The following is an 11753-nucleotide window of genomic DNA, read 5'->3' as shown; positions in this document are numbered from 1 at the left end:
CTGGACGCGACGGCGCCCTCCAACTTCGACTGCGACTGTCCCATTCCCGATGAAGCCAACCGTACACGAAGAGGTAGACGATGACCTCGCAGCCGAGGAGGAGAACAAAATCATCAACGAGGTGGGTTGCCCGATGTTCTCCGCAACGTCCTGCTCACCTATGGACAGGAATACAAAACATGGTGAGCATAGCGAGACAGAGGGGCGCGTCGCTTGACTGACGCTGCAAACGAAAGGAAGAAAAATACACCGTATCTCTACGACCTCGTCATCACACACGCCCTCCAATGGCCTACCTTGACCTGCCAGTGGTTCCCTGACCGAGAAGCGTACGTTCTCCCGGCCTTTATCCAAAGTGGCGTGTCTGACTGGCCAGCAGCCATGCCCACAAACCGTACACGACCCATCGTCTTCTGCTAGGGACCCATACATCTGGACAGGCGCAGGACTATCTTCAAATCGCACAAGTTCAAATCCCGAATCGCACCGGACCTGGATCGGACAAGCTCGACCGAGCCTCTTACGATGATGATCGTGGCGAGCTGGGTGGTCATTCGCTACCCCCTGCACCGCGTGTGCAAATCATCCAGCGGATCAATCACGACGGAGAAGTCAACCGGGCCCGCTATATGCCGCAAAACCCGGACCTTCTGGCTACGAAAGCGGTCAGCGGCGAAGTCTTGGTGTTCGACCGCACGAAGCATCCCAGCGATCCGGATCAGAGCGGCGCCTGCAAACCCGATATCCGGTTGGTTGGTCAAGCAAAAGAAGGCTATGGGCTGGCCTGGAATCCGTTGACGGCCGGCCACGTCCTCGGAGCATCGGAGGATCAGACCATTTGCCATTGGTGAATCGCATACTTGTTTTTATGGAACACATTTGGCTCACAACGTTTATTATAGGGATGTCAATTCCTACACGAAAGCCAAAGCAACCATTGAACCTGTTGCTGTTTATAAAGGGCACACAGCTGTCGTTGGAGTAAGCGCGCATCGCCTCGATGCTTGACGCTACTCACGTATCCCAGGATGTAGACTGGCATGCGCAACAGGAAAACGTATTTGTCAGCGTTGGAGACGACAAAATGCTAATGGTGTTCGTCTGCCAATCGCCATCATCACTCGCATATCGCTGACTTCTTGACGCAGCTGGGACACTAGGACTCCGACAGAACCTTCTCTTAAAAGTGAGGCTCACGAACGGGAGATACTGTCCGTTGCTTGTAGCCCAGCCACCGATAGTCTGTTGATTACTGGAAGCGCCGATAAGGTAATTGGATCTCTTCATTACGATGATCCTGCTTTTTGACACGTTTACAGACAATCGCTCTTCACGACCTGCGCACTCTTGGAAAGCGCTTGCATACATTTGAATCGCACACGGATGAAGTGCTGCATCTCGCTTGGTCGCCTCATAATTCGACCGTCTTCGCCTCCGCATCAAGCGATCGCCGGATCAATGTCTGGGATCTTGCGCAAATTGGCGTTGAACAAACGCCGGACGACCAAGAAGACGGACCGCCCGAACTGTTGTTCATTCATGGTGGTGCGTCGAACAGCGCTTCTTATAACGCTTGTGTCATGCCCTCATCTATTCTGACGTTGGACATCATGTTATAGGTCACACTTCTCGTCCGACAGACTTCTGCTGGGCTCCAGCCGAATCGGAGAGCTGGACAGCCGCTAGCACGTCTGAGGACAACGTGCTGATGGTATGGCAACCCACAATGCGCATATGGGCCGCGGACCAAGTGGAGATTGAGCCCAAGGAACTCGAGACAGATGCGATGGATGTGGAGGTTGACGGTGACGAAAGGGGAGGGAAACGCAGGGCCGAGGGTGAATGAAGCATTGTGCGGAACAGATGCCTTGCGGAGCGTTTTCCTTGCTAGCCTATACCTACAGAATGCGATTTCGATTGGTGTCTGTATGTACAGGACGGCTACGGTCTGTATCACCAACTTCATCGTGATTGATATTATCCTCCAGCGACTAAAATAGGGAAAACTAATCTAGCATAAATAACAAACGGTGGTTGCGTTCCATGAAGTGCGATGAAAAATGGCTCGGAGTGAGGCTAGGCAAGGGTAATGAATTGACGGTCAGCGTACGTCGCGAGAGCGGTCACAGAACGCTGACCTGATGCAGGGTTGAGTTCTAGCAACAAGGCGTCTCAGCCGAGCGTATCTCGAAGTCTCGCTGGTCAAGGCATCGGCGGCAGATCTCAGGGCTCGTTGCATGGGTATGCCCGAAACGCGTCGGTCGTCTATAAAGCGGGAGGTTGAGAAGAGCACAAGCCCTGGACGAGCAAGGTCACTCACGCGAGGGTATCAAAGATGCAAAAAGCGATGACAATTTTGACGAGAAGCAATTGCTTGAAGGCGAGCATTCTGGCGATAAATATGATCTAAGGAAGAAAGAAGACGTCCAAGGCTCGTGGTGAATCTAATCGTGGGTAGGGATTTTTAATCTTCGTCCAATAAATCTTATTGGGGAGTATTGTTGCGGACGCGGGACCAAGTTAAAGGCGTGGTGTGCTTGTGCTGGTCCAAGTCTTGCATAGGGCCTTTTATCCGTCGTCCACTGAGTCATGTATTGCCACTGGGAACCTAGGTTTAGAGCACTAAGACCGTGAGTGGCAATGCTATCGTAGCAACAGCAGGCAGTGAGTGCATGAGATGGGACTCCTGCGGTATGATCGTGCAGCAGCAGAACACCGAGTCATGACTGACTGTATGCAAATAATCTGAGCGAATGAGCCGAGAACGCCTGGTTATCCAGCTTCGCTTAGACCGTCGAACAAGATCATCATAGTTATCGGAAGGCCGTTGAGTCGTGAGGGCTTCCTCATCCAGCCTCGAATAAGTGATCCTAACGAAGGCAGTAGGCTGTACAGTGACCCAAGCAGACAAGAAAGGTTTTCCCGGACACGAATCACACCGATGTGGGTTCCCATCGATGGAGCAGAGCATGGAGGGACAGCATCAGCTTGTCTCAGTGCGGTCAGTGGCATAGATGACGGGGAAGCGGGGGAGCCTGCGGGAGTTGAGGTCCATAGTTCCGTTGATCTCGTCAAGCACTGCCATCGTCTGCTGAAACGTCATGGTATATTTGAGGGTAGTACCGACGAGCCTCAGGACTTGATACTTGATTGGTGCCGTATGCCGCGATCCAGACTCGCTGAAAGACAGTAGTTGGTATTGATGTGGAGAAGAGACCGCCCGGCCGAATAGCTAACGGCTCAAAAACGCGCTCGATACTGATAGGGTCCGCAACTACAGTCGCAGCACAGAGCGTGAAGCACGTATTCTTGACCATGCCCATGGGGCTTCGTCCAAGCCTCCTCAGGTTTTATTGCGAGAATACAGTTGATATGCCCGTGTCTTGCTGTATTGCTAAGCAATGCACCGACCGTGACGAACGATGACTCGGAAAAGCGATGTTGCCAGTACATGATCTACTTGAAGCCAATATAGTTCAGCATAGTCACACCAATTAGCTACGAGTGCGTTGCGGTCGTTCGTGAGCAGGATGGTAGAAAAGCACCTCAACATCGTCAAGACGGCCGAAGCCTGAGGCCTGAGGAAGTGAACCACAACACTGGCCCACACACAGCTGCATAGCCACTCCCTACGTGTGGCTGCGTCCTCGTGACTGATCATCACTTTCTCCCGGTACGGCAACCGGTTGTTCCGCTATTGGGACCGCGCCGGAAATATACCTACCTACCTACCTACCGGATCCTTGTCCGAACCAGGGCACTCGCGGAACAGCCCAGCTCATGCACCCGACGGCTAGAATGGGGCTGTGCACTCATCGAAGAATACTGCGGACACGGTCACGGCGTTTCCGGCGGCATCTACAGATCGTAAATCCCGTTTAACATGAGCCCACTGAGCTCCGAATGGCCGTACTAGTCAGACCGTCAGCGACGGTGATGGAAAGTTCTGCTCTGGTATCCTCGAGAACCTATTTCTCACCAATCAAGTCCTCGCCATAACCCTGTAACTAATAAAGCGACTTCTGGACACATGTATGTAGGGCTTTTCGGTGGTGAGACAATGTGGTCGGCTTCAACAGCTCACGAAAACCGTTGAGCTGCCTGGCACGCTGTCGACCGTACGAGTGCGTACGTACAGCGCAGCAACCGGCTGTTCCGCTACCGGGATCTCGTCGGCAATCTACCTACCTACCTACCTACCTACCTACCTGGACTACTTCCGGAGTTAACGGCTCTTGAGCCCCTGTAAGTAGTATAGTCGTAAAGTATGGTACTGGTACGTACCAGCATAAGGAAACGACGGCGAGTAGTATCCGCACTTCCACCAGAACGTTCGGGTCGCTCTGCCGATTCGCAGTCGTTTCACGCGCCTCACAAGCAGTGCTAGGCAGCATACAACCTGCACAGTACATGGGGCGGCACAATTCTGACAAACGAAGGTGTTGCAGAGCATGACTCACTTCAGCTACGCGACGCTTCAGCTGCGGTTACTACATACCCTGCCTTCAACCCGCGGAAAAGTGGTGCTCGCTGGTATGTTATGACTTCGTTGTGGGGCTCACTGCGGAAAAAGCATGGATACGAGACTGCAGAGGCGCGGATGCTCTATTTGAACAGGATAACGAAGGCAACAACCCCGGTAAGTCCGGAGTTGGCAGCTACTCAATTGTTTGCCATTGCGCCCGCCAGTACTGATCAAGAGTCCTTGCCTGAACATGGGCATGAATATGATCCCCGATTATACTAAATATCAAGGACAGACGCACGTTCTACGCACAACATGGTTTACCATTCTCGTCAACGCATTCGCACATGCGAGCGTCGAGGGGAGCTGGTGCGGGACCACTATATGGCGTTTATTGGCATCATAAAAACATAAAACGACGGTCCCCAATGACACTCACGCGATAGCAGCTCCCGCCAAGGCAACAACTACCACAATAAAGCCGATGAATTGCTTGGAGATCATCATTGGATGGTGAAGGCGGAATATCACTCGGGGGATGGCAATCGACCCTTTTATACCATTTGAGATGTTCCGGTGTTTATGTACGATACTGCGCCTTGGAAGTCACTACTGATTGGGCATCATGATATCCATACGCTCCACCTAGCAGCCGTACCGGCGTGTACGGAAATAACGCCGTAGGAGATTGATAGGAATCGGGCGTTGTGATGGCAAAGTTTCGTTTCTCCCATTCCGGTCAATCAGCCGTTACATGCGTAGAATGTTGCTCTGTAGAGGCGTTCGAAGCCGTGCTCTATGTCCACAAAGTTCCCCACATGGCATCGAACAAGTGGTGTAAGTATGCGCAAACGTGGTAAGGCGCAACTACTTTCATCCGAGCTACGCGCGTTGTTCGGTTCGATTCGTCAGGAGCAGAATGCTGAGCAAGGCTGAGCACGTAATATAACACCTCGAATAAAGACACAGCTAAGATAGTATCAAAGCGCGATCAGCGACGCTTCGAGCCTCGCGAATCATCGCCATAATCAGGCGACCCTCGTCGCTTCCTACATCCATTCGGCGTTGAGTTGTCGGCCGCGAAGACTTGGAAGAACCTCACCTGCCACCCGTCCGGTCGTCGTCTCTGTCGCCCAAATCCTTTCCACCACCGTAGTCCAGTCCCTCTACAGCAGGACCATTGTTATCCCGGTCCTTATATTTATTTTGATTTCGAGGTCCTGTGGGCACATTGGGAGGCAATGGTGAAGTAGATCGCGCAGGAAGTGGGGGACCGCCTGCATTCGGGGTGATCAACAGTGGAAAACATCAACAATTCGGGTGCGGTTTACCTCGTCCACGTCCCATGTATCCACCGCGGTTGCCACGCATGCTGCCCAGATTTTGGCCGCGTGCTCGGAAGGGCGCTCCACGGCCCCCCGGAATAGGTGTCGGTATAGGTGCTGGACTGCCTTCCATGCCAGTATACATCCCTTGGTTCATGCCCTGGTTCATGCCTTGATTCATACCCTGTTGCATACCCTGTTGCATACCCTGTTGCATACCCTGTTGCATGACGGCAGGATCCTGGATAGCGAGCCATAGTTTGTGAGCGGAACTTTCCGAGACAACCGAAACGCAGACCTGCATCGCATAGCCATCCCCCATGCCCATGTTCATCATATTCGCTCCGCCCCCTGGCCCGAAGCCGTCCTGCATATTCATCATGCTTCCGTCATTCGGGCCAGAGCCATCCTGCATCATGCCTGCCTGGCCCATAGGCATACCTGGGCCGCCCTGTCCCATCATATTACCATCCATGCCATTCATGCCCATCATGCCCATTTGTTGCATCTGCGACATGTCCATCATAGGAATCATACCAGGATTGCCCCCACCGGACATGAGGGTGTTCGCGCTGGCCATCACCATTTGTCGGATTTCAGGTGGAAGCGCGATGAGCTGTTCTTCGGGCATGCCGGCAAAGTTCTACGACACAACCAATCAGGATCGTGAGGTATCCCGAACGACCATGCTTACGATGACGTTCGTTTTGAGGACTGTTGCAAGATCTCCCAGCTCCCGTCGTCTGAAGCAGTACGCCTCCCACGAAATCTCGTCAAAACCATAGTTGAACCAGTCCGAGATATCCGAGCCTGGTCTTCTCCATGGTTTGTCGGCAAGGTTGCTAAGATCGACCTCGTACACCGATCGCCCATCAATAGTACCCGTTGCGGTAGGGTCTATCTTTGGATGCGAAGCCGGCGCAGTGACGGGTGGGAGTGTGGACGGGTCAGGACCCTCGTTCTCAGGTTTCGAATCTTCCGCACTTGGCGCTATATCCACCGTTTGCGCCCCGGCAGCAAGCCCCGGGGCGGCAGGCTTGGATGGAGAGGGTTGAGGGGTAGAGGTTTTGGGGGCAACCGCGCCTCGTTCTCGAGGTGTGTATTCAGTGGTGAGCGACGGCCCTTGCGCTACCTTTCCCTTCAGTGAAGTCGCCATTTCGCATCATCGAAAAACATACGTTTCGTCGGAGTGGAAACGTGTCCTGTACTGCCCTGGCGGACCGTAGCTGGACGGTTTTGCCTGATAGAAGGTGAAAATAGTAATGGCCGCAGAAGGGCATAGAGCGCACCGAAAGTCGATTGATAGGGGACGAGGTTCTGTTATGATCTCAATGTCCTTCATATCGCAGTTCTCAGGTCTCGATTCGTGGCAAATGCGTCGTTAACGTACGTCTTCGTCACTCTCCTCGTCTTCATCGCCATTCTCGCTGACTTCTGGCGCCGTTGTCTCTTCTTCTGCTTTCGCCTCCAGCTGAGCAACAAGGCCATTGGAACCTGGGGAAGGAAGTTTGTCCACCGATATTCTGTGCGGACGTTGGTAAGACCTCGCGTGAGCTGCCCTGTGATTCACACTCACGGCGTGGGCTCTGTTTACGTTGTCCGAAATAGTGCATGAGTGTGTGATTGCTCCGTGTAACATATAGTGTACAGTTTGCGCATGGTAATCGCGATGGGATGTCTTACCGGATGGTGGAACGGCGATAGTCACACTCAACTCTGCCTCTGGGTTTTGTCCGCCGTAAAGGAAGTCATCATCGTCATCCCTTCGTTCGCCAATCCTTTCAGCAACGAAGGTGTGCAAATCACAGCGCAAGCACTTACATGGCTTCGAGTGCTGGGCGAAGTGCACGAAGTTGAGGGAAGGGGCAAGCTCAGGAACGCGGTGGTGGCTGGCGCGCGTGGTCGCTTTTCTTTGTGACACTACTACGGATGGCCTCTGCACTTGCCACGCAACTTGGGTCTGTCTCGCGCCGAACGCGACCCTGCGTACTGCAATGGCAAAGCAGGGGGTACGCCATGAACCTCGACCCTCCCGTGCTCTGGCACGGCCAGGTCGGCCGCTCCTACCCGACGGACAAAACTTTCCTGTACAACCAATACTCTCGCTTTCTCAAAGACAACGCCGGCTCGCCCATCATATTCTTACACCACGCGGACTTCAAACCCCAGCGACTCACTGAACTGCGTCGACAAATCACCGAGACGGGAAGAAAATTCGCCCCACCCACACTACCTGCGCCTGCCCACGCAAAGGGAAAGGGAGCGCAACCGCCGCCTCCAGAGCCTCAACTGCCCAAGCTCACTGTCATGCGAGCGGCTATATTCGGTGTTGCGCTACGAGACGTGGCGCCTGCGGACGTCGAAGCATGCAAGGACATAGCTCAGAATGTCAAAGGACCCTTTGCTGTCCTCTCCTTCCCCACATTCCATCCTCCGCAAATGAACGCCGTTCTCCGCACGCTAGAGCGCGCAGTCCCACCCAAAAAGCCCAAGACACCACAGGAGCTTGCTGCAGAGGAGGCAGCCAAAAATGCGGACCCTGCCACGCCTGGCCGGCGGCTGAAACGCGTTCGAGATGATTTACCACCACAGTTGTCGGTTATGGGCGCGCTCATAGAGGGGCGGGTATTCTCGACGAAAGGGCTCGACGAGGTTTCAAAGCTTCCCACGTTAAGCACGCTGAGGGCACAAATTGTGGGGCTGCTGAGTGCGCCGGCGACGCAGCTCGCGATGGTGTTGAGCGAGGCCAGCGGAGGAAAGCTGGCCAGGACGCTCGAGGGCTTAAAGAAGAGCTTGGAGGAGGGTCAGAAGGAGGAAATGTCGAAAACCCTGTGATCGTTGCATTGCCAGTGCGTTGTAGATTCTATGTGTTCTCAAACCATCGACTGAGACGCCATATCCAACCACTCTTTCTACATAGTAACATAGAATACATCCTAATGACAACCTCGTATTGGATTCGGCACGAGCCTCGATGCCGTACGGAGCTATAGGAACCTGCCAACAAGATGCATACGACCATGCTTATTGAACGTTATCTACGGCGAACGGCCCCGCCGATTGCCATGCACACGTTACAGCTGTTCCGGATGATACTTAATGAGAAAGTCGCGTCGTTTTTTTCTCTCCGTCCAAGCCATTGTCTAATTGGGAAGATACGATGTTCGCGCTTCATGCATGTCTACAGCACCTCGTTTGCCCGTATACAAAGCTGTATGCATATCTATGGCGCCTTGTTCGTGATACCAGTGGGTGATAAGAATGATATGAGCCTCTAGCATATGTACATACTCATCGTGATGGCATGACTTGCCCATATTGGAATTGGGACAATGCTCGATTAGGAAGGAGCATCGAGCCGCGTCGCGCAAAAAACGAGGCGACTTTCTCGTTATCATCCGGAACAGCTGTAACCAAGCTGTAACGGTATTTCTAACCGTATAAGACAGGGCACGGCACATTTAATCCCCGAGTACTTATACGATCCTACGCGCTTTCTAGATCCGATACCGTCACGTGATCATCGTGTCTACCGAGATCGAGACTTCGGGAACCGCGTATTGTTATGGATCCAACAAATCCCGGACAAAGATGCGAGCTACAGCAATGCTGGGTATAGCAAGGTCTCCTTTCCAATGGGGTTGACCCGTACGTGGTTGGCACGTATATCGTGAGCGTATCTCCGCATGGAAGCCCTCAGTTCGTCATTGCTGTTACACCGGTGGGTGTAGTTCTCCGGAGTTGATATTCGACTTGGACGGCAGTTACGATAGCGTACAGCCATTTCTATGGGCGCTGGGTTGCTATATCGGCGGTGTCTGAATTCTGCGCGAGACACGGCTGCGAAGATGACTGCGTGCTTGCCTGACTTTGGCCTGACTTGCTTGACGAGTCACGAACGACTTCGGAAGCCTGGAACGTCGCAAGCGCAGCCACTGCGCAGCCACCAACCCCTGGGCGATCGGCCTCCGTTTCTCCGGCTCTGATTGGCTGGGCGCGTGCTTCTCCGCCGTCATCGGCGCGGGAAACACAGATTTTCAGTGGTACGCCCACTTACTTGATCATGCTTGCTGCGGTTCCGTGCGCAGAGTCACTCTGCGGGTGCGCGAACCGTGCTTGACGGCCCTGCTGCGCGTGCAGAATGGTCTAAGACAGACCGACTTCAACCAAATCCTTATATAAACTGGTGCCCGCCATGTATAGGTCGTTCAACGAGCAATCCTCACCGCAGCCGTCAATCAGCCGCTAGTACCATTCCCCAACCCATAACTTCATCAGCTATGCCCATGAACACCACCGTCCTGTATCCCGTCGACACCGTCAAGGTCTTCACCCAGACCTCTCTGCAGACTTGCAACAGGTCCGCCATCGCGAAGGCGCCTTACGATCGCCTCTCGTCACCCGCTTCGTCGGTGAACACTCTCATTTCCGCCACTATCCCCAAAGTCAAAGGGACCAAGGACTACTCCGCTGCCTTCGGCGCCCTCCAAACCAGCTACGGTTTTGCCGGACACGCACCGACGCCTCAGCCTGAGCGCCAAACCTCGCCAAAGCCCAGAGCTTCCAAGCGGAACTTCTTCTTTATCCTCGGCCGACGTTCTCCCAACACTCCAGACGTTGCGAACTGCACGGAGCAACCCGTGGGCGAGAAACGCCCATCTCAAAGTCAGAAGGGCTACGCCGCTGCATATACGCCCACCTCCTACGGTCTGCCCGCTGGCTCCGCTGCGGTCCCCCAGGAGCACTGGCGAAGCGGCGTTGCTTGAAGACAATGCCTATCGTCGGTCGCAGACTATCGAAGGTTCGCATCGTATCACACTTTCGTGTTGACTCGGCTAAGCTCCATCATGTTTCAGCAACCCAGTCAACGACGGCATCGCTTCAAACGGCTTACCTCAAAATGACGCGCAACTTCGTTCACGGGCGCTTCAGCGCTCGATCCGACATGGCTATATACAAGCTCAAAATATCTGTCATGTGCGTTCGCTCCCGCTGGAGTGGAAGGAAATGGGCACGGATAATGACTGTCGCCTACGATCATCGTTCATGCTCCTGAACCGACCACCGCCCACACTTCCTTTCAGTGCGCGGTGTTCACCCCCTGCGGCGTGTTTACCACCTTACCTTCCAACCTGTTCGTTCTCTGACCTCGCGATTCCCCTTCGAGCATGTCATTCCTCGAGCTTCTTTGAGATTGACGCTCTACTTTTCTTCTCCAGCACACATTTCCGATGCTGCGGCTTGTTCCATCGTATTCGCGGTCGTAATTCACTGTAGCAAATCCCGAAGATATCATTGACCGCACGCTCGCGAGCACGGTTGCAGACCTATTCATAGAGCAGGCAGTCCTCGGTGTGGATTTTACTCGTAGGGTTGCGTACGAATCAGTATATCAAGCAGCCTTCTACGGCCGCCCATCCCGCTTTCCGGTGTACTGAACGAAAGCGAAGAAAGCGATATATATCATGGTAGTAATACAATGCCGAAGGGCCGCCGTGGGCCTTTTGAGCACAGTCGCAAGGCGGTCGCAAGAGCAACGCTCATAAGAAGATGTATCGTGCCAGCTCGAACAGAACTGTGACATATACTAGTCAGTACAGTACTGCCTCGTATCTTGCTATAGGGTGCGCACCTCCTCCGCATACAACAAAGACGACAACGGCTAGCGCTGTTAGACTAACAGGGCTCCGCTTTGCAAGCTGGTCTCGCCGAGATGCATGTACCGGCTTCTTGCCAGCACGAGCAGCGTTGGCGAACTGCTGATTCTTCTGTCTCCTCTCGAATTCGGTGGGCTACAAGAGTCGATCGCCAATGGTTAGCGAGCAGATAGCCAAAGATTGTGTCTTCTCTAACCATAGTAGAGGGCGAAAGGAGCGACAGGAGCTATTGAAGAGTCTGTGTTGCAAGACAAGGAATGTTATGATCTGCTACTCGAGACGTGGCACTGCGCCCACGCACGCGCC

General features: G+C 53.7%; 6 protein-coding genes across 6 annotated transcripts; 3 read left to right on the top strand and 3 right to left on the bottom strand.

Annotated features, from left to right (window-relative positions):
• Positions 1 to 49: 49 nt before the first annotated feature.
• PUNSTDRAFT_96176 (WD40 repeat-like protein) lies at positions 50 to 2022 on the top strand (the record flags this gene model as incomplete). Its single annotated transcript, XM_007379223.1, has 9 exons — positions 50 to 121; positions 169 to 182; positions 237 to 329; positions 380 to 847; positions 903 to 981; positions 1028 to 1095; positions 1149 to 1269; positions 1320 to 1545; positions 1620 to 2022. The coding sequence occupies 9 exons, from the start codon at positions 50 to 52 to the stop codon at positions 1844 to 1846; spliced, it is 1368 nt and encodes a 455-aa protein (XP_007379285.1). The 3' UTR covers positions 1847 to 2022.
• A 1771-nt stretch (positions 2023 to 3793) lies between these two features.
• PUNSTDRAFT_123941 (uncharacterized protein) lies at positions 3794 to 5269 on the bottom strand (the record flags this gene model as incomplete). Its single annotated transcript, XM_007379222.1, has 5 exons — positions 4905 to 5269; positions 4778 to 4845; positions 4285 to 4399; positions 4209 to 4243; positions 3794 to 3858 (listed from the first exon to the last, which is right to left on the bottom strand). Exons 1-5 carry the CDS (start codon positions 4970 to 4972, stop codon positions 3794 to 3796), a joined length of 351 nt encoding a protein of 116 aa, XP_007379284.1. The 5' UTR covers positions 4973 to 5269.
• Positions 5270 to 5386: 117 nt separating this feature from the next.
• Positions 5387 to 7403, bottom strand: PUNSTDRAFT_140673 (Fip1-domain-containing protein; the record flags this gene model as incomplete). The annotated part of the gene is made up of 9 exons (XM_007379221.1): positions 5387 to 5514; positions 5568 to 5742; positions 5797 to 6031; positions 6089 to 6433; positions 6485 to 6918; positions 6969 to 7030; positions 7080 to 7126; positions 7181 to 7313; positions 7363 to 7403. The coding sequence occupies 9 exons, from the start codon at positions 7401 to 7403 to the stop codon at positions 5457 to 5459; spliced, it is 1530 nt and encodes a 509-aa protein (XP_007379283.1). The 3' UTR covers positions 5387 to 5456.
• Positions 7404 to 7727: 324 nt separating this feature from the next.
• On the top strand, positions 7728 to 8987 carry PUNSTDRAFT_49183 (uncharacterized protein). Its single transcript, XM_007379220.1, has 2 exons — positions 7728 to 8639; positions 8711 to 8987. The coding sequence occupies exon 1, from the start codon at positions 7807 to 7809 to the stop codon at positions 8623 to 8625; it is 819 nt and encodes a 272-aa protein (XP_007379282.1). The 5' UTR covers positions 7728 to 7806; the 3' UTR covers positions 8626 to 8639; positions 8711 to 8987.
• A 1035-nt stretch (positions 8988 to 10022) lies between these two features.
• PUNSTDRAFT_123938 (uncharacterized protein) lies at positions 10023 to 11213 on the top strand. The gene is made up of 2 exons (XM_007379219.1): positions 10023 to 10591; positions 10647 to 11213. The coding sequence occupies exon 1, from the start codon at positions 10071 to 10073 to the stop codon at positions 10554 to 10556; it is 486 nt and encodes a 161-aa protein (XP_007379281.1). The 5' UTR covers positions 10023 to 10070; the 3' UTR covers positions 10557 to 10591; positions 10647 to 11213.
• A 117-nt stretch (positions 11214 to 11330) lies between these two features.
• On the bottom strand, positions 11331 to 11582 carry PUNSTDRAFT_58128 (uncharacterized protein; the record flags this gene model as incomplete). The annotated part of the gene is made up of 2 exons (XM_007379218.1): positions 11331 to 11365; positions 11423 to 11582. Coding segments are annotated over 2 exons (195 nt in total), but the record flags the coding sequence as incomplete, so codon positions are not given.
• Positions 11583 to 11753: the final 171 nt, after the last annotated feature.

The sequence above is a fragment of the Punctularia strigosozonata genome (genome assembly GCF_000264995.1).
Source record: "Punctularia strigosozonata HHB-11173 SS5 unplaced genomic scaffold PUNSTscaffold_1, whole genome shotgun sequence".
Lineage (NCBI taxonomy): Eukaryota > Fungi > Basidiomycota > Agaricomycetes > Corticiales > Punctulariaceae > Punctularia > Punctularia strigosozonata.
Note: the sequence above shows the minus strand (reverse complement) of the source record. Positions and strands in the feature narration are given on the sequence as shown.